General features: G+C 45.1%; 1 protein-coding gene across 7 annotated transcripts in view; it reads right to left on the reverse strand.

Moving 5' to 3' along the window:
* fggy (FGGY carbohydrate kinase domain containing) overlaps positions 1–22212 on the reverse strand; it is a 554287-nt gene that overhangs the window by 238314 nt on the left and 293761 nt on the right. For 6 of the 7 annotated variants that reach the window (XM_072510992.1, XM_072510995.1, XM_072510990.1 and 3 more), the window contains one exon: positions 10454–10557. In XM_072510992.1, the coding sequence (XP_072367093.1) occupies positions 10454–10557 (104 nt within the window). Of the gene's footprint in view, positions 1–6900; positions 7023–10453; positions 10558–22212 lie in introns of those variants that run through there. The other variant, XM_072510997.1, reaches the window with a different exon arrangement.

Here is a 22212-nt window from a genome sequence, read left to right on the forward strand (position 1 = left end):
TTAGAATTGAACATATCTTCTCAAAACTGAAGTAATTGTTGCACCCCATCCCACGCTGGATAGGTTTCATACGCAAAGCTGTGATAACCAAAATAACACGGGTAATGTCATGACTTTTGCAAGCTGAAAGAAGGAGTTGTGGTTTGCAGTACTTAGATTACAAGAGACTTCAAAGTCAGCAGTTCAGTCATGCATGCTGTCACAACAGATAGTACCATTGTGCTGTAGGACGGTAACACTACATCACAACATTGACATTCTCTAGTATTTGAAGGTAAGCAGCATTGATGAGGCAGAGCATGATTTCACACAATGGACTGAATCTTCTGTAATGTGGGGTGGCAAATGACTTAAGTTGCTGATGCACCTCGGGACTTTGAGAAAGTTATGTGCATGCACATGTGCGGTACTTACATGGGAAATTTAAACTTGGAATTTCTATCTTTACCCTGCTTCGATTGTTGCACGATTCCCTACGACAGTGGGATCAGATGGCCAGAAGCAGAGGCACGTGGGCTGTTTGTCCTACACTTACACTGGTTTTAAAACAAAATTACAGATTTTCACTGCAACAGCTTCCACGTTGTGTTGGAAATTCCAGAAATGTACTCCGTGTCAAAGGCCAGCCCCATAACTTGTAATTTCCAATTTTCAAGGGGATTGGGGGGGGGGGGGGGGGGGGGGGGGGACGTGGAGGCAGTTAGCCATTTAAATCATCAGCTGCCTCCACTTATTTCAGATTTGTGTACTATTGCTACGTGAAGTCCTGAGTGTGCAAAGCAAACCAGGTTAAGGGCCTGTTTTCTGTGCATTCCCTGTGGAAGCCAGGGAATCCCTTTGAGAGGTAATGCTGCAGAAATACTAGTAACTTACTCCCAGTGCCCTCCCAAGATGCAAGGGGGTGTGACGGTGAAGCTGCTGGTCTGTATTATGACGAGCTGACAAGGAATTAACTGGTTTCCCTTTATTCAGCCCCCTTGATTGGACGCAATAAAGGTTTCTTAAAATGTATTTTCCCCGTAAATGTCTTTTCTAAACCAAATGTACTTACCTTTAAGAAGGGGCCAATCAAACCAGGTTTTCTTGAGTCAAAGAAAGAGTAAATTTGTTGGTTAGTAAACCCAAGAAGAAATACTAAAATACATGACAACACATACACATCTCATAAGTAGAAAAGATAAATAAACATTAAATGAATAGGCAATGAAGTCCTTTGCTTGTCCTTAAGAAGTAGATTGTTGAATGTTGCACCCATATGAAGTTAGCTGGTTTCCTTTATAATCCTGGCATCGAATTGAAGTTCAGGTAACTGAACTCTGCTGGAGTAAATCTAAGCTTCAGAGAAAGTGAGATTCCTTACTCCTCATTTCAGCAGTATTTTCCAGATGACTTCTCTCTGTTTCTGGCTTGGCAAAACCAATTCATAAACTTGCTGCCTGTATCTTCCAAGAAGGAATTTGCTTAACATGTCTTACAGTCACTATTGTCAAACACACAATCACAGTTTTGATCTTTCATCTCAGAAACCTTTGACACATTTCAAGATATTAGACAACCAATAGGAGATGGGGCTCTATAATCCTCCACAAGGGTTTTTAAATGTCTGTCGGGTATCTAGCTTGTTAGCAGTTCTCATTGTCTTGACAGAATTATAGTTGCTTAAAGTCCAGCACTTTGCATTTTTAACACATTCCTTTTAGGAGTGTCTTTTAATTATAATAACCTTTGTTGTCACAAGTAGGCTTACATTAACACTGCAATGAAGTTACTATGAAAAGCCCCTTATCTGCACCTTGGCACCCCACAGGTGTGGAATTCCATGAAACATGGCAAGGTAGGTCTGCAGTACACTCCATGTAAGAGCCTTCCAAAGAAGTGGTCAACTTACAATCAAACATCAGGTGACTGGTGGTAGCTATCTTTGGACAGTGTCTTTTCTTGTGTTTTTAAATAAAATCAGACCTTTTTTAAACAGTTCAGGTTAGCTGGTGAAGTTATAAGTATATCACACCCAGTCACAACTTCCTGTCATCTTGACATCTGCCAGGAAAGTTTCCGTTCCACCACTGAGACTTGCACCCAGGTGCAAGGAAGAAATTAGTGCTTCCGAAGCATGCAAAGCACTTCACCCAAAGAAGCATCGAGCATGGCACCCTCTCACAGAGGCAATCCAAGTCGGCTCAGAGGGATGACCACAAGTCATGAGGAAGAGGCCACGCGGATTGAGCATTCAGGAATGAAGACAAAAAGGAGGACAACCAGGTTCTCCCCTATGTGTACAAAACGAGGACATCATACCTTAACATGACGGAAAACCAATGGTGAAGAAGACTCAGGTTGAGCTGTGATGTTGTAATAGACATTTGTTGCATAGTGCAGCAGCAACTAGAGCCTCAATCCAACGACCCCATGTCCTGCCAGTAGTTGAAGGTAAATGTCACACTGAACTCTTATGCCTCAGGCTCATTTCAGGGCTCAGCAGGAAACCTGGTTGGTGTATCCAATTCAGCAGTACACAAATATATTAAGGAAGTGACTAATGCTCTGTTTGCCCATGTGGAAGGTACATTAGTTACCCCCTGGATCTTGAGTCGCAGACACAGTGAGCCAAAGGCTTTGACAAAATTACAGACTTTGTTTAGGTACAGAGCATCAATGACTGCACTCCTGTTGCAATAAAGGCCCCAAGTCAGCATGCGGACATCTTTGTGAGCTGCAAGTCATTTCACTCCATCAATGCACAGGTGGTTTGTGACCACAATAAAGTGTTTCTTCAAGTATACAAAAGAGTCCTAGGCTGCTGCCATGTCTCCTTCATCCCAAGGAATTCGCAACTCCTCAATTTATTTCATCTACCCAAATAGATGCAGAGATAGTTCCTAGGGGACAAGTGCTACACTCTAAGTACATGACTAAGTAATGAGCTCCTTAAGGCACCCACAGTCAGAGGCAGTGTAAAACTACAATAGCAACCAAGTTGTCACCAGGAGCACCACCCAGCAGGCCACGTGCATGTAAGAAATAAAATTCTGATGCCTCGATCACTCAGGGGGAACTCTCCAATTTGTTCCAGCAAACATTTCAAGAATAGCAGGTGTGTGTTGTATGTTGCACAATATTGCACAGCTGAGTGGCTTCCAACCTGACAACGATGAGGCCATGGGCAGAGCCGCACCTTTGAGGAGGAGGAAAATGAGGAACAGGGTAATGGGGGGAAAGTTCATATACGTTCAGGCCTTTCCAATACAGATGAGGACGACGAGCATGACATTGACAGAGCAACAGGGAGGTGAGGATATGCATCCAGAGCTGATTCCGTACCAGAGGGGTCCTTGCGAGATGGGTCCTTGCCCAGAACAGAGTTTCATAAGCTTCTCCAAAATAATTAGTGCCATTAGAGTTTCTGGTGACATAACTCCACAGAAATGTCTTTGTACCTTGATGCCAGAGACTTATAAGTGACTGGAAGTTCCATAAATAAGTTAGATTCTGACACAGCAAGTTTGTTAAGACAGCAGCTACCCTCTATTCAATAAACATATTCGTCAGCATCTTCCAAATACATACGGTAATAAATTCCTTCCATCCTCAACCCCTCACATGAATGCCATTGACTATGAATGAGGCACCCATGCCACCAACTTGACCATAATCCAGTCGTGTCCACATTGCAGATAATGACACAAATGAAGGGGGTATTTATTTTATGTTATATCATTCATGCAAATATGGTATCTTGTGCATGGTATTCAGACAACTGTGCCATGACAGCTCATTTAAAGAACTTGTGCTACATCCAGAACATTCCGGGTTAAAAGCTGGGCACTACATGCATAAGTCATGGCTTAAATATACCTCTGTAAACCATACAAACCACACCCTGTGACATTGGAAATGACAATGCAGCCACTGTAGTGGTGACAGCACATGACCTGTATTAACTGAACACCACATGGCCTACTGTTCTGTGCTGCCTCCATCAAGTGCAAAACTACAGTGCAAATGAATGTCTAGAAGCCAGCACTCATGCTTCAGATGCACTTGCTGAACAGCATCTGCTTGTGGAGTGGGGTTATTAAGTGTCTTTTAAAGTCACACAAGGAGCATCTTTGTACCTGAGCAGTTGACCTCTGAACTCTTAGGTGATACAACAAAGAACGAATAAGCTCTCAAATGCCTCACAAATCAATTCACATCATTGGTCCCAGTGAAGACCAGTTGAGATGCAACTTAACATGTTGCCTTCAACATTACTGGTAAAAAGATACTCACATTTTTATCATTCCTTTTGAGCTATCTATTGTGCATGCAGACAAAGCGTCATGTGGAAGTGAAAAGAAATATAGTGGAAACTTTTCCAATTGTGCTATATACAGTAACCACATTGAACCCAGTAATGCTCTGGGCAAGATGGCGGTCCCTGTATATGCACGTTCATCTTAAGTGTTCTCTGCCATGGTGCCTGAGAGGAGCTGAAGGCAGGCTACACACTTCTCTGTCAACAGAGCAATGAGGAGTCTGGTGACCAAACTCTTCATGCAGGACTTCCTTCAGATTGTGGCCTCTGCATCTATCATTGGGCAACTAAAGTCACTGGCATATGTGGAGCAGACACAGGGTGCTGGCAGAGGGACGGGCAGGTGGCAGAGGATGAGGATGCTGAAGCGTTCAAGGCACCCTCTCGCTTCTCAATTACCTCCACCGGGGCAATTGCCTCCTCCACCCACAACTTCAGCCCCACAATCATCTCCTTCCTCATCACCTCCATGTGATTTGTGAAGTGTTTCTCCAATTCCAAAGTCATCACCTCGGTCATCTTTTCTGCTGTAAGCAGTGCGGCCCCACCAAGCGACCCAACCTCCGCCATCTATTCAGCTACCAAGCTGACCCTTTCGCTCGACGGCAAACCTTGACTCACTCCCTTCTTCACGATGGTTTTCTTTTGGTTTTTTGACATCCCCCTCCTTCCTTATGCCTTCCTGCACTGAAGTGCCAAAAAATTGCCCCTGACTCTAAAAAAAAATCAAGCCTCGAGCAGGAGCCACCCTACGTGCGAATTCCTCCAACATGCCGCCACCGGAAGTATTATTTACTGATTTCTAACAAGATTTACTCATGAATGTCATTGGTAAAATTCTGGCACCATAGAATCCCCACAGTACAGAAGGAGCCCATCGAGTCTGCACCGAAAATCCAAAAGAGCACTCTACCTAGACCCACTCCCCCGCCCTATCCCCGTAACCCAGTAACCCCACCTAACCTTTTGTACACCCAGGGACAATTTAGCATGACCAATCCACCTAACCTGCACATCTTACGTGGGCCTGCCCGAATTTAGCTCGCAGCCCTTTGTTGGGCTCGACGACCCTCTGCAAGCTCCCCACCCATCGAGGTGAGCTGATCTCTGTGCTGTGACATGGCTTCCTCCATTCCCCTCATTTTCTCACCCTGCTCCCGCACCTCGGCTGATGCATTCACATCTTTGGACTGTGGGAGGAGACAGGAGGAAACCCATGCAGACACGGGGAGAGTGCAAACTCCACACAGACAGTGACCCAATGTCGGAATCGAACCCCGGTCCCAGGTGCTGTGAGGCAGCAGTGCTAACCACTGTTCCACCCAGTGCTCCTCAATTATTGCTTTATTGTCTTTCGAATTCCTGTTATTTCAGATAGTGCGGAATTGTATTTGCATTACCACAACAAGGTAAGTTCGTCAATTCAAGCAGAGAATAGCTCATCTCTGTAGGACATCTTACAAAGCTTTTATTGTTGGTGATGTACTTGAGATATGTACACCTGAAGCTGATCAAAAGCAGTTTGACTATCAGCTTGATCAGACAGGTTTCTCACTGCAGGAAATTAATTCCAAACATTTATCACCACTGCCTTGGGGCACTTTGAAACAAAACATGACCACCTTGAATTGCAGCATTTTGCAAACCTGAGTGTTTAATACAAAAAATGTCAGTTGAAATATCTAGTACAGTCAATAACTCTTTACTTTTGACAATTAAGAGACTTTAATAAGAATAAATATGGGCGGCATGTTAGCACAGTGGTTAGCACTGTTGCTTCACAGCACCGGTGTCACAGATTTGATTCCCGCCTTGGGTCACAGTCTGTGTGGCGTCTGCACGTTCTCCCTTTGTCTGCGTGGGTTTCCTCCGGGTGCTCCGGTTTCCTCCCGCAAGTCCCAAAAGACATGCTGTTAGGTCATTTGGCCATACTGTATTCTCCTTCTATGTACCCGAACAGGCGCCGGAATGTGGCGACTCGGGAGCTTTTCACAGTAACTTCATTGCATTGCAAGCCTACTTGTGACAATAAAGATTATTATTAAAATAATGGCTCATAATCTATCATTAAAATAATAGAGGCTAATGGCATTCATCAGTTCAAATTGCAAATTCAGAAGAACGCAAATCTGTGGTTACATATGAAAGTTGCTTTTCAAGATGTGATGATTTACCTTAGTTTTGCAAAAACACCAACTCATTGTCTGACTCACCAGTCCAGTGCACTGATCAGTGTGAAAGTCCTGTACTTGCTCGCTACTCACAAACTTTGTAAATTCCCCAAGAACGTGAAGGTTTGTCCATTTCAGTGTAATTGCATGATAAGTTTTAATTACTGCCAAACAAATTTGCTGGAGTTGAAAATTAACTATTACCTGTAGAGAGTTTCATTCCTTCAGCTTTTAATTATTGTTAGAGATTGCTGAAATATTAAATTGATTTTTACTTTTTCTTTTTATCTCTTCCCTCAGTCCATTCTTTTCCACGCTTGATTTTGCTTTCTTTACCTGTTTTGATACTGAATTTACTATTCTAACTCACTTACTTGGATCTAATGTGATTGGTTAAGGAAACACCAGGGAGATACACCCTGTTAATGTTACCTGTGGTGAGTTTAGCTCAGTTGGCTGGACAGCTCGTTCATAATGCAGGGCGGATTCAATTCCCGTACTGGCTGAGTTTATCCATGGAGGCACCACCTTCTCAACTTTGCCCATCGCATGAGGTATGGTGATCCTCAGGTTAAATCACCACCAGCCACTCTCCCCCTCAAAAGGTGTGTTGCTGATCTTCTCCTTGGTTCAATTGCTCTGTTTTATTACCTTTGCTCTCGAGTCGCCAGGTATCTTTATGATACCGCCACGAGGTTCAAGTCCAAGTAATGATCAACAATCCAATACACCGATTAGTAAGATTTAAATCAAAGCACATTTATTATACACAGTAATCGCTACTCATGCACAAATTCTACGCCTAAGCTACTTCTGCAACTAACAGGCCTATACTTAACTTTGAACTGGCCCACCAGGTCAGGGGAACAAATGGCCTTTCGTTCGGGTTCTGAGTCTGCGGGATTCGAAGTTGGTACGGATTGGTAGCTAGGAGCGCCTATCTCGTAGCGAGCGTTGAATTAACTTACGAGTTCGATGATCACTGGAGTCACTGCACCGGTCACGGTCAATGTTGGTTCGTTGTTGCTGGGTGACCCGGGCAGGAAGAAGAGCGTGACGAGAGAGAAGAGGTGAGGAAGAGAGAAGAGAGCTGAAGAGTGAAGAAAAAAGCGATTTGAACTTGGGGCTCAATTCTTATAGTCCCCAGGGGCATCCCGCCTTTCGGTGCGGACCCTGTGCCTGGTCCCAAGTGATTGGACTTTGTCCCAATCGCTTGGTTCGATTTTCTCCAATATTGGAGTGGTTCCCTGATCGATGGGCGGTCTTGTGGTGCTCGTTCACCTCCTTTGTTTTGGCTCCTGCTGGCGCCGAGGAGTCTGGCTTTGCTTTGTGTGTCAAAATGTTACTTATTGTTCCCGGGGATTGCTCATCAGTATGCAGATGGCTGTTCACTTTGTTATGCTGATGGTCGCTGGTATCGATGTTGTCTGGTTTTTGCAGAGGTAAATACACAGCAAACCTGCAGCTGCTGGTTTTTGTCTTGTTGGCTGACTTTCCCATCAGCCTTTGCCGTTCGCCATTTTAAATCGGGAGTTGGCCAATTTAAGTGGCTACAGGTGAAAGCAGGTTATCTGGGACTATGGCGACTTTACTTACTTACTTCACCTGTGGCACTTCTTGATTAGTTGGCTGGTGTTTTGTTACCTGAGTGGTAGGTAACATGTGCTACTCAATCCTTGTTTAGTGATGAGGTATTCTGAATCCCGATTAAGAAGATTCGAACTCTCCCAGTGGTAACAAAAGGTTTATTGAGTAACTACAACAATATTTACATGAGTTCTTTACTTTAACTTTGATACTAGTGATAAGGTTAACAAGATCTAACTATGGTAACTATACGTAACTCCACTGGCCATCTAAACTAGTCTGCTGTTGCTATGATCACAGTGCACCCAAGAGAGAGCAAAAGCCCCAATGTGGCTGCCTTTTATACCCCTGTTGGTCCAGCCCTCTAGTGATCATGTGGTGCTACTGATGACACATTAACCCCTTGTGTATATGCACACATAGAGATCACCACAGCTGGCAGTAACCTTTCATGCAAAAGCCCATAGAAGGTCTATAGACAAGTGCAAGTGTAATAAACATACACACAACAGTCCAGATTGTGTGGTAATCAGCAAAGGAACGACTGTTCACTTCACTCACAGCTGTCCACAAATTTTTGTGAGCTTTTGAGCGTGGGGACTTTCTCAAATGTGGCATCTCATCCAGCGTGGCAAACTTCACACCTGTGGTGTCTGTACAGGACAAGGAGCAGTGTGGCTCTTCAACCAATAAGATTGAAGAGTCTTCACCAAGACGCGTAGAATCTAAAGCAGGAAGCATGAATTAGATTCAAGTCATTTACAGAAAATGGAATAATGTATAGGAAAGACAAATCAAAATGAGAGTGCGCTAGAGAGAGAACAATAAGACAGAAAAAGTAAATAACCGACATTAGAAGCACAATAAAAGGCCACGGACTTGTTATGAGAGGACAGGACACCTTCTGTGGTCCAGTAACTCCCTGACACTCATTCCCTTTATACAGGAGAGTCATTTAAAAAAATAACAAACTGAAAAAGCAGCTTGCCCACCAATATAGGAAGGAGACCTTTTACAGGGTGGTCCTTGGCTGCACCCTTATACGGGCAGTTAAGGTGGAACTGTGGGCTTAGCTGGAGTACTGGCACCCTGGCCTACTGCTGGGTGCTCACCTGCAGGCAGTCGAACTGCCCCTGTCGCATCACAAAACTGAAGGCTAAGTGGAAAGTTCCAGTCGGCCTCCATCTGACCCCTTGACAAGGCTCTTAATGAGCCTAATTGGCTGCTTGCATTTTGGGGGAAGAGGGCATTGCTAGGCTCAAATCCACCTTGACCAAAATGGCGAACACTGGGAAAACTCTGATCCATACCAGTATTTTAGAGCTTCATCCGCCTTGTTCCCAACCTTGGTGGGACTTGAAAATCCTGCTCCATTATTTTTGCAATGTTTTATATGTCTCTTTTCAGCTGCAGTAGTAGTAGGAAGTTACTACCTGCATACAGCAGGAGCAGTCACCTGGTAAGCATGGGCAAATTGTGAATTGAGCGATCCAACTTAAAAAATGTCCTCCATAACACTTAAGACAAGTATACCCACTTAAGGATTGAGTTTATCCGCATCTAATTATTGAATAATAATCATCTTTATTGTCACAAGTAGGCTTACATTAACACTGCAATGAAGTTACTGAGAAAAGCCCCTAGACGCCACATTCCGGCGCCTGTTCGGGTACACAGAAGAAGAATTCAGAATTTCCAAATTACCTAATAGCACGTCTTTCAGGACTTGTAGGAGGAAGCCGGAGCACCCGGAGGAAATCCATGCAGACACGGGGAGAACATGCAGACTCCGCACAGACAGTGACCTAAGCCGGGAATCGAACCTGGGACCCTGGCACTGTGAAGCCATAGTGCTAACCACTGTGCTACCGTGCTGCCCACAGTTCTGGGAGCCCGGTTTAAGGAATGGAAGGGAAGTCTACCATTTAACATATCTGTACTCACAGCTCTTAAACCACAGACTCAAATTATCACTCTAAAACAATCTCAATTTATTTGAATTAAGTAGCTTGGTAATGGTGAAAAAGGGGAATTTAGGCCATTGTTGTCTCTACTGCTGCTTCAATGTAGTTTTAACAATTTATGCATTGTATTACCAATTTAAACTACTTTATCATTCTAGTGTATGCTACGTAGTCTCGTCTAAATAACATCACTTTTACAAGTCTGGTTTTAATAATAAATTAATTTATTTGTTAACCTATCATTTGAGTTTAGTTGTTAAACTATTTGAATGATATAGTGTTGTACAAACATCCTTATCCTGTTTTAGCCTTCACATCTGGTTTATCGTTAGATGTGACCAAGAGATTGGAATAATTCATAAAATTTGAGTGCTACATTCCTGAGTTTGTGCCAGAATTGTTTACCCGTTTGAAACATTGTTGGATGTGCTTACCCCCATGTGGCAGGAGGATGTTCCACAGATGAGTGCAAATCTTGATGTAATTGGCTTGTTCTCACAAGGCAAGTTGGAACCTTTTACATCCATCCCAATCATACCTAGGGGGGGGGAACACATTTCTTGAGAAAGAGATAAATCATATATTAATTATTCAAACTCTGTTAAGCTCATTCTGGTAATTCTTCTTATTTTTTCTTTTACCAATCCTCCAGAGTCACAGTGCAGAAGAACATTGTGGTAATGCATTTCACCACAAACATAATCGGTGTCCACACAATGTCAACATTAGAATGGTACCTCTATTTGTAGGTAAGAGTTTGTGTGGATATCCCAGAATATGGGATTACACTGAACATTTTGCAACTAATTTGATTTTGAGTTGAAGCTTGTAATGCCTCGGCCCCTAACCAGGTGTCAAAGCATGCATAATACAAACACCATGATTCTTACTATGTTGCAGCATTTGTCATTTTTTTCTGCATCTTGCAATCCCACTGTTATAGGATGACAGTGGCCCATCCACTTGCTGGCAATTCAGATGCAACCACACGTCAGCCCTGATGCAATTATATTCTCTTTTAATAAAAAGCAAATGATCAACAAACCATTAGACGACAATGACAGCTCCTGGTGAGGCACAAAAACAGAAATCAAACTTACAAAAGGAAACTTAGCCAATCAAATAAAATATCATTCCCGGGCTAATAATACACTCCAGCCCCCGTGGTACCCACCAGCCATGGAAGGTCTCAAGCGTACCACTGGACAACTCATATTGCCTCTCCAGGGGCACCCATCCATGAGCATGGCTGGGGAGGACGGACAGACAATCGGATCTGATGACCCCCTCGACTGCTCACTGCCTGGACCTGTTAATAGTGACCTTGGCCAGGCTCAGGAACAAGCTTATAAGGAGGACGTCCTCTCTCCTCACCCAGCTTTGCACCAGGTTGTTAAGTAATGGGTTAAGAGTTAAGTAATGCATTAAGAGACATTGCAATCTGTTGTCTCATTTAGTTTAAGTAGCTAATGATTGACACTGATATGTAAAGGGGCTTCAGGTGGCCCTTGTGTCAGGTGGTGTGTTGTTAAGAGTTTTGTGCAGAGGCTGTGGAAGTGAAATAAATGGTGTTTGATGAAAAGGAACAGGACTACTGACTCTTCATACAACGTTAACTAACACGTCTAACAATGGTAGCAGAGAATGGTTGCTGTGCAAATGTGAAGGTTTGAAAGACACAACTTTTCCTGATCAAACTAAGGAGTGAGTGAGAAGGAAAAAAAAAGATACATGGCTGAACCCAGGATAAAGGTGGCTAGATATGACTAACCCCCCTTATTTTCTGAAAGGGAATTGTACGACCAATGGAGAAGTGCAGTAGTTATGTGGACTAAGGTAACTGCCTTGGGAAAGAGAAAACAAGGGGTGGGATTCTCCACTCCCGCGCCGAGGTGGCCGCGGCGTCGTGAACGCCGTCGAGGTTCACGACGGCGCGAAACGGCCCCGATCCCGACCGATTCAAGCCCTGACAATGGGCTAGGATCGGGGCCGCGTCATCTACACGCGCCAGGCCTTGTCGCCCATGTAAAGGCGGCGCCGCATAGGTGACGCGGCCGCGCCGCATTACTGGCGTCACCCGCGCATGCGTGGTTGCCGTCCTCTCTAAGTCCGCCCCGCAAGAAGATGGCGGACGGATCTTGCGGGGCCGCGGAAGGAAGGAGGTCCTCCTTCAGAGAGGACGGCCCGACGATCGGTGGGCACCGATCGCGGGCCACCCCACATTTCAGGTACCCCCCCGGTGCAGGATCCCCCCTCACCCCCCTGCAGGCCGCCCCCCCAGCATTCACGCACCGTTCACGACTGCAGCGACCAGGTGTGGACGGCGCCGGGGGGAACCCGCCATTTTGGCCTGGCCGCTCGGCCCATCCGGGCCTGAGAATAGCGGGAGTGCCGGAGAATCGCCATTTTTGGTGTCTCCGGTGATTCTCTGGCCTGCGGCCCGCAAAACCCGACCGGGCCGTTCCCGCCGCTTGGGAGAATCGTGGGAGGGCATCGGACCGGCGCACCGGGAAATTTTGGCGCCTCAGGCGATTCTCCCAACCGGCGCGGGAGTGGAGAATCGCGCCCAAGGTATGGCATTGGCTCTTTCTCTACCTTATGACAGTAAAATCCAAAACAAAGTGCTTTCTGAGCTGGAATTGGAAGAGTTAGACTCAGAAGAAGGTCTGGAGATTATTACAATATATGGATACGATTTACAAGAAAGATGACTTATTAAGTGCGTATGAAGCATGGTCGGAGTATGATAAGTTCCGGAAAACAGAGGAATTCTCCATGGAAGTCTATATAATGGAATTTGGCAGACTATATAAAAGGCTGCAGAAACACAACCTGGAATTTCCACAGTCTGTGTTGGCCTTTAAATTACTTTATTGTGCTAGAGTGAGCAACATGGAACGGCTCCTGGTTTTGACAGGAGTTCAGTTTACGGATGAGGATACCTTATTCGATCAGATGACAAAAGCTTTAAAGAAGTTTCTGGGGAAACATTCGATTCCAATGGCTCTGATGACTCAAATAGGTCAGTCTGCTATAAAGCAGAATATGGAAGATACACTACTAACAGGATGGCAAAATTGTACGCCTACGAACAGGGCCCAAGACTATAGAAGGAGATCGAGACAAGGAAATTATGAAGACAGAAACCCAGTTAGAACTTACAGTAGGAAGATGAACCCCAGAAATGCACGGGGCATGATAAATCGATGTTTTCGATGTGACTCTCAATACCATTATGTCTTCAACTGTCCAAAACATTATGATAGAGTGTTTGAAGCAACACATGACACGGAAGAGTCAGAAGAGGAAAAAGACAGTGTTCAGAGAGAAGACATTGTCCTATAAACAAGCAGTTTTACGCCAGTAATGAGGGTGTTGGTTGCAGAATCCTTCAATTGTGCTGTATTGGACAGTGGCTGCACATCTACTGTGTGTGGAATTGACTGGTTAAAATGTTACCTGGACTCCTTGAATGCTGAAAGTCGTAACAAGGTTAAGGAATTTGAAAGTTCCACAAGTTTCAGGTTTGGGGATGATAATACTCTGAAGTCGCTGAAAAGAGTGGTGATCCCTTGCAATATTGCCGGAGTGAATCATTTCATTAGCGCGGATGTTGTATCAAGTGAGATACCTTTGCTTCTGAGCAGACCGTCGATGAACAAAGCACACATGAAACTGGATATGGAACAGGATAAGGCAATAGTTTTTGGAAAGACGGTGGACTTACAATTTACACAGTCGGGACACTATTGTATTCCATTACTGACAAATAATATTTCAAGTAGAGTGGTTAAGGATGTGTTAATGGCAGTTGAAAATGGGACTTTCGCTGATAAAAAGCTTGTTGTATTAAAACTGCATAGGCAATTTGCACATCCGTCTCCTCGGAGGGTGAAAAATTTATTAAAGGATGCAGGGGTAAGGGATGAAGACTATACTAAACTGATAGAACAGGTTAGTGATTGCTGTGAAGTTTGTAGGAAGTACAGAAGGACACCAGCCGACCGATAGTAACCCTACCTTTAGCCAGGGATTTTAACAACATTGTGGCTGTGGACCTTAAGATCTGGGATAAGGCCATTTTTCCGAAAGGACAACTACCAAAAGTTGGTAGAAATGTGACATACTTGCCTGAAGGGTCTAGTCAATGGAAGGATGCAATTGTTATTAGAGCAGGGAAGGCCACTGGAAAGTATAAACATTGGTTGAATGTACAGCATTCAGGGGAGGGAGTTAAGACAATGGATTGGGAACACAAAGTTCAAAAATGGAGGTCACAGGAACGCAGTGCCAGTTCAGATAGTACATTGGTTAGTGAACAGGTCCGCAGGAAAAGGTCGAGAATTTTGAAAGGACATTCCACAGCAGATCGGAAAGATCAAGCAGTAGCAGTATAGAACAAGTTACCAGGCGGGAGAGGGGACGTAGTTTATCAAGGTCTCGGAACATGAGTAAGACTACGAATACTAATAGGAGTAGAAGCCCACATGCACGTGAGATTTTGGTGGCTTCCAATAAATTATATGAAAAATTATCAAAGATGCTAAACAGCAAGAACTGCATAGTTGGAGTGAATTTGGGGTATACACGGAAGTAACGGATAGGGGACAAAGAGCTCTGTCCCACAGATGGATTTGCACGGAAAAGGTTCTTCCGGATGGAACTTATAAGGCAAAGGCCAGGCTTGTGGCAAGGGGATTTGAAGAAAACTTAGAAGATCAGGATTTAAGGGTAGATTCACCTACAGCAGGAAAGGTGAATTTTAAAGATCTTCTTTTAGCCACAAAGGCATGGGAATGCAAATCTATAGATATGAAAGCTGCCTTCTTGCAGGGGCATCAGCTCCAGAGAGACATTTTTCTCCGTCCTCCGAGAGAAGCAGCTAACACAGAAGGGGTATTCTAGAAGTTGAACAAATGTGTATGTGGTTTAAATGTTGCACCTCGAGTCTGGTATTTTTCGGTAAGGTCAGTTTTGTTAAAGTTAGGCTGTTACCAGTTGAAAGTAGATCCGGTAATGTTTTACTGGCACTATAAAGGGAACCTTTTTGGCATCTTTATGATGCATGTCAAATAGTTTTTGTGGGGTGGGACTAGTGATTTTGAAGTTTTTGTAATCACTGGTTTGAGGAAAGAATTCAGGGTCGGAAGTCAGGCTTCCGGTGCATTTAAAAATATTGGACTGGAAATCGGAAAGACTAAGTTAGGGGCAACTTTACGTCAGCAATCTTATTTGAAAAGCATCGGCCCAATAGTAATTAGTCATGGCTGGGTTTTCACAAAAAGATGCAAGGTTTCAAAGATGGAAAAAGAGCAACTGCAAAGTTTAATTGGGCAACTGAATTGGCTAGGTAGACAGACTAGACAGGACGTGAGTTTTGATGTCCTCGAGTTGAGTACAAAAATGAATGATCCCAAAGTGGAAGACATAATAAGAGCAAATAAAGCGTTTGGCCAAACTAAAAATGCAGGAGTGTGTTTTGAGGTTCCCGGTTTTAGGTGACCTTAGGCACTTGAAATTCATAGTTTATAGTGATGCGTCCTATACAAATCAAGCACAGGAGGTTTTATAATGTTCCTCTTGGGGAACAATGGTAAATGTTGTCCTCTTGTGTGGGAAACAAAGAAAATAAGGAAAGTGGTCGAAAGCACTTTGGCTGCTGAGACGTTAAGCTTTGTAGAGGCGGTGGATATGGCCATTTATATATCTCAGATATTGACAGAAATTTAACTTTTGGAGATTGTTAATGATTTTTAGTGATTTTTTTTTTCCAAAAACAAAAAGGGGGGTAAATTGCGTGTGTGTTTCTGAGTTTCTTTAAATTTTGTTTTCACCTAATTATTTTTTTCTCCAAGGAAGGGGAGACTGTTAAGTAATGGGTTAAGAGTAAGTAATGCATTAAGAGACATTGCAATTAGTTGTCTCATTTAGTTTCAGTATCCAATGATTGACACTGATATGTAAAGGGGCTTCAGGTGGCCCTTGTGTCAGGTGGTGTGTTGTTAAGAGTTTTGTGCAAAGGCTGTGGAAGTGAAATAAATGGTGTTTGGTGAAAAGGAACAGGACTATTGACTCTTCATACAACGGTAACTAAAACATATAACACAGGTGACCAAAAAACAGGAGCTTGGGACTGAAGTGCAACCGAAGACTGAGGAGCAGCCCCTTCGAATAGTCAATACTACCCTAACCGTAATGCTACCTCTGGTAATCTACATAGACATGGAACACAGACTCTTCAAGAATGGCAGAAAACACATGCGACCTGGGAATCTGTGAACTACAGTGACCTTCTATTGCACAGTACTGCTGCATGTAACACCCTCCATGTTACTACCCCAAATAGAGAGCCTGACCTAATTATATGCACAGTGGGAAATTATGTCCCACCCACAGGAGCTGCCAGCCAATTGGAGGGCTGGCGGCGCTTCAGCCCCAGCAGTCATTGGGGAGAGCAGGGTGGGGGCAGATTTTTCCTTTTTCATTTCTTTTGCACTAATTTCTATTTGTTTTACGAGGCTTAAAGCTCATCTTAAGCATCCCTAGGTGTGAGGATGGGAATATGTCATCTGCCAAAGTGCGATATGATCAGCTCAGTTTACAGAGGTGGATGCAGGCTAGTGGGCACAGGAGATCTCTTGTGTAGCTTGACCTGCACTAGAAAGGGGGCAGAGGAGATTCACCAGGTTGTAGCCTGGGCTGGAGTGTTTCAGCTATGAGAAGAGGCTGGGGTTGTTTCCTTAGAGCAGAGAAGGCTGAGGGGGAACCTCATTGAGGTGTACAAAATTATGAGGGATATAGATACAGGAGGTAGGAAGAAACTGTTCCCTGTTCCAGAGGGGTCAATAACCATGGATCATAGATTTCAGGCAAAGCGGAAGAGAGTTAGAGGGGATTTGAGGAAAAGCCTTTTCACCCAGAGGGTGGTGAGAATCTGGAACTCATTGCCTAGGAGGTTGGTGGACTTGGAAACCTTCACATTTCAGAAACATTTAGATGAGCACTTGAAAAGGCATTGCATACAGGGCTACGGACCAAGTGTTGGAAAATAGGATTAGAAGACACAGGTGTTTGATGGCCGGCACAAATACGATGGGCCGAAGGGCTTTTTTCTGGCTGCAAGACTCTATGGCTCTATCTCTGCATAGGCTGCCATCTTCTTCCAAAGATCTGAGCAAGGGGAATTCCCAAAGTAAAATCCATTGGTCCCAGTAATACAGCTGAGACAGATTTAAAAACAAAATGACACAAAGAGGCTCATGAGTCTCCAGCAGGAGTGTGCACAATGTCAAATTAAAAATGAAGGAAAGTTATGGGAAACAAGTTGTTAAAATACACTTACTATTGTGTAAGTGCCCTTTCCATAACCTCTAAAATATTGATCAATGCCTCACAATTTGGATGTGGATATCAAATGGGTGTTTTTCATTTCTGATATATTTAGTAGATAATGGCAGCAATGAAATTCCCATAAATTAATACTTAACTGAATCCTCCAGTTATTTGAGGCATTGGTGGAGCTCACAGGAAAATGCATCAGAATGCAAGGTCAGCATGTTTTCTTACTGGTGCCCATTTCCTTCGCTCAGCCACCTAATTTACACTGTAATAATAAGCAGTTAGAACCAGAAAATTCTGGCCTGTGTTTCAATAAAAGTTGTAAAGTGTTACCTAGGTTACTACATCTGCATCACTCTGAGGGTGAAAAGCTTTTGTATCATTCCTTAGGCGGTTAGAAACATTCCTTCTGTTATCAAATAATTAATGCAGAGTTATATTCTTTCTTTCAATTATTTCAAATATTAATGAAATATTTAGGGTATTCTGATTATTTCTAATTTTGAAAAATTTCCTGTCATGATATGGAAACAAGCAATGAATGAACACTTAGAATAGGACACGACCAATGAGCAGTCAGGACACTCAAGGATGGCATGTCACTATAAAAGTGATGAGGCACTCACACCCCGCCTCTTTCCACAGACCAACATCTACAGAGTGAGACAGGGTGTATCTGCAGCATCACACCCCAGCACGTGGCTTAGAGCAGGCTGGTTCAGTTAGACTGAGTTACTACAATTAGATTAGCAGAGAGTCGAACTCATTGAGAACTGTGCTAATAGTTCAATAAACACATTGAATTCATTTCAAAGTCTGGAGCATCTTTTACTCAAAACTGCACCAAGTGGCAGCCTGTCTTATTCCAAACTACATAACACAACATGATACCAGGAGTCTGTTCAATCTAGTTAGTTCAACTCAGCAAGATCCGTGATGACCAGCAACTGCATACCGGCTCAATGGGAAAGATTCAGGCTCCTCCCCAGCTCAGGACCACCGGCAATCTGAGTGCCAACTGGCGGACATTCAAACAGAAATTTCAGCTTTAGGTCGAAGCATCAGACCTCAATGGTGCGTCTGATGCACGGAAGATAGCTCTTCTTCTCACCACAGCGGGTGATCATGCCACAGAAATATTCAACTCCTTTCACTTCGGCGAAGACCAGGACAAGACACAGTGCCAGACCATCCTGGACAAATTTGACAGCCACTGTGAGGTGGACATCAATGAAATCTTCAAGCACAATATATTCAAGCAGTGATTGCAAGGTAAAGACGAATCCTTCAACTCCTATATAACTAACCTTAGACTGCTCGTGCAATCCTGCAACTTCGGTGATATCACTGACTCCATGATCAGAGACCAAATCGTTTTTGGAGTTCACTCTGATCCTCTGCAGGAGCAGTTACTGAAGATCAAGCATATGACCCTGCCAGTCGCGATTGAAACATGCACTGAGCTTGAGCACGCTAAAAATCGCTATTCCCAGTACAAAACGGCAGAAAGTGAAAAACTAGCCTCCCTCCACGAGGCGGAGAGTGTGCAGGCCATCTCCCGGATGCAGCGTCTCAACATTGATGAAAGCGGCCATTTCGCACGCTCTTCCCGGGGCCCGACGCATGCGCGATGCGAACGGAATAACGAAGCGGCCGAAACCCACACTGTGCAGGTGCAGACGTCTGAGAACCGCACTGCGCATGTGCAATGATGCACGGAGCGTCAGGACACCGACATCATGATGTGTTCGAACTGTGGCACCGCCCATTTAAAGAAACACTGCCCTGCAAGAGGCAGACGCTGTTTAAACTGCGGGAAGCCAGGCCACTGTGCAGCCTTGTGCAGATCTGCACCACCAGTCAGGAGCCAGCGCTCCCAATTCCGACAACGGCGCATCCGGAGTGTGCAACACCGCCTACAGGATTCTGATCCCGGCAGTGCAACGGATGCAGATGATGAATGCCTGGACAACACTTTGCGTGTGGGCATTATTAAAAAGTGTGAATATGCCACACCAGACACATCACAAGTCCAATCAATTCTAGCTGTGGATTCCGAGGACGAATGGCGAGCAGTGATGAAGGTCAACCACTGCCCCATCCAGTTCAAGATGGACACAGATGCCTCTGCCAACCTACTCTCACAGGTAGACTTTAAAAGAATCAAGAAGCCCCCCACGGTCCTTTCATCTGCTTGTAAACTCCTGGATTACAATGGGAATGCCATCACGGCACTGGGGTCCTGCCATGTTATGCTTCGAAATTGTTAAGCCAGACAGGGCATCCCTACTAGGTGCGCACGCCTGCAAGCAGCTGAACCTCATTTAAAGGGTTTACACCACGACACCCTCCCATTTGGATCTTCAGGCCAGCATTGACGACATCCTCGCCCAGTATCCAGATGTGTTCAACGGGATGGGCACGCTGCCTTATTGATACAAGATTCTGCTACGACCTGATGCCAAGCCAGTGGTCCACGCACCACGACGAGTTCCTGCTTCACTGAGAGAGCGCCTGAACGCAGAGCTCAAGAATCTTCAGCAAAAAGGCATCACACCCAAGGTCACCGAACCGACTGACTGGGTCAGCTTGATTGTGTGCGTAAAAAAGCCTTCGGGGGACTTGCACATCTGCATTGATCCCAAGGATCTCAATAAGAATATCATGCGGGAATATTACCCCATCCCGAAGCGGGAGGAACTCACGAGTGAGATGGCACACGTGCGCTTCTTCACAAAATTGGACGCACCCAGGGATTTTGGCAAATCCAACTGGAAGAGTCCAGCAGAAGGCTCTGCACCCTCAACATGACTTTTGGCAGATACTGCTACAATCACATGCCATTTGGCATCATCTCGGCATCAGAGATATTCCATCGCAACATGGAACAGATGAAGGAGGGCATTGAAGGGGTTCGTGAGTTCGTGGACGACATCATCATATGGTCCACGACCCCTGAAGAACATGTGTCCCGTCTCCAGAAGGTATTCCGCCCTGCACTGTAAATTCTATGATAATCTATGATAATCTATGTACATGACTACGGCCTAAAGTTAAACAGGTCCAAATACTGTTTCGGAACATCCACGCTCAAGTTCCTAGGCGACCAGATCTTGCAACATGGTGTGCGCCCGGACACAGACAAAATCAAAGCCATCGAGGCAATGAAAGTCCCTGAGGACAAGAAGGCGGTACTGCGCTTCCTGGGTATGGTCAATTTCCTTGGCAAGTTCATCCCGAACTTGGCACACACACCACGGCCCTATGCAACCTGGTAAAAAAATTAACTGCCTTTGAGTGGAAGGCGGCACACCAGACAGTGGCTGGAGCTGAAAGCCAAGCTCACCACTGCACCTGTCCTAGCATTCTTCAACCCAGACTGGGAGACAAAGATATCCGCAGATGAGAGTCAGGATGGCATTGGTGCGGTGTTACTTCAACGAGATGACACATCATCCTGTGCACCAGTAGCTTACGCGTCACGGGCAATGACACCCACTGAAACCAGATATGCACAGATTGAGAAGGAGTCCTTAGGTCTTCTCACTGGCATCCTAAAATTTCATGATTATGTCTACGGCCTGCCGACATTCACTGTCGAGATGGATCATAGGCCTTTGGTCCACATCACCCATAAGGACCTGAACGACATGACGCCTCGGTTGCAGAGAATCCTGCTTAAACTTAGGAGGTATGACGTCAACTTGGTGTACACACCTGGCAAGGAGCTCATCATCGCTGATGCATTGTCCCGCTCTGTCAACGCGCCCAGTGAGCCGCTGGAGATCATCCAGCACATCGAATTGCAGGTGCAACTATGTGCAAGCACTCTCCCGCGTCAGATGAAAAAATCGTTCTCATCCGTAATCAGACAGCCAAAGACCCCCTGTTGCAGCGAGTCATCCACAACCTCACCAATGGCTGGCAGAAAGGGCAATGCCCACAATTCTACAATGTTAAGGACAACCTGACGGTGATTGATGGCATCCTCCTCAAGCTGGACAGGATTGTCATTCCGCTCAGTCTCCAGAGCTTGGTGCTGCGCCAGATTCATGAGGGACACCTGGGCATTGAGAAGTGCAGACGCAGAGCCCAGCAAGCTGTCTACTGGCCCGGCATTAGTCAGGACATCACGAACATGGTCCTGAACTGTGCTACCTGTCAGCAGTTCTAGCCAGCGCAGAGCAAGAAGACGCTCCAACCGCATGACCTAGAGACCTCTCCGTGGTCCAAGGTTGGCATCGACCTCTTCCATGCGAATGGTCGCGACTACATATTGATCATCGACTACTTCTCGAACTACTCTGAGGTGCTGAAGCTACCAGACCTCACCTCACGGACCGTCATCAAAGCCTGTAAGGAGACGTTCTCAAGGCATGGCATCCCAATCACCGTCATGAGCGACAATGGCCCGTGCTTTACCAGTTAAGAATGGTCCACGTTTGCCAGGTCATACAATTTTAAGCATGTCACCTCCAGTCCGCACTATCCGCAGTCCAATGGAAAAGTCGAGAAAGGGGTGCACTTGTTAAAGAGCTCATCTGCAAGGTCATGGACTCTGCTTCCGACATACACCTTGCACTGCTCGCGTACAGGGTGACTCCATTGTCCACTGGCAAGTTGCCGGCTCAACTCCTGATGAACAAGTACCTGCGGACGACGCTTCCAGCCATACACCTGGCCAACCTTGATCACCTCCCAGTGCTGCAGAAGATGCAGCAGCTTCAAGACAGTCAAAAGCAGGACTATGATGCCCATGCCACTGATCTGGCCATGCTATCCCCGGCAGACATTGTCAGGATCAAGATACCGGATGGTGGGTGGTCTGCTCTGGCTGCCGTTGTTCGACAGGCCG

The sequence above is a fragment of the Scyliorhinus torazame genome, chromosome 7 (assembly GCF_047496885.1).
Source record: "Scyliorhinus torazame isolate Kashiwa2021f chromosome 7, sScyTor2.1, whole genome shotgun sequence".
Taxonomy (NCBI): Eukaryota; Metazoa; Chordata; class Chondrichthyes; order Carcharhiniformes; family Scyliorhinidae; genus Scyliorhinus; species Scyliorhinus torazame.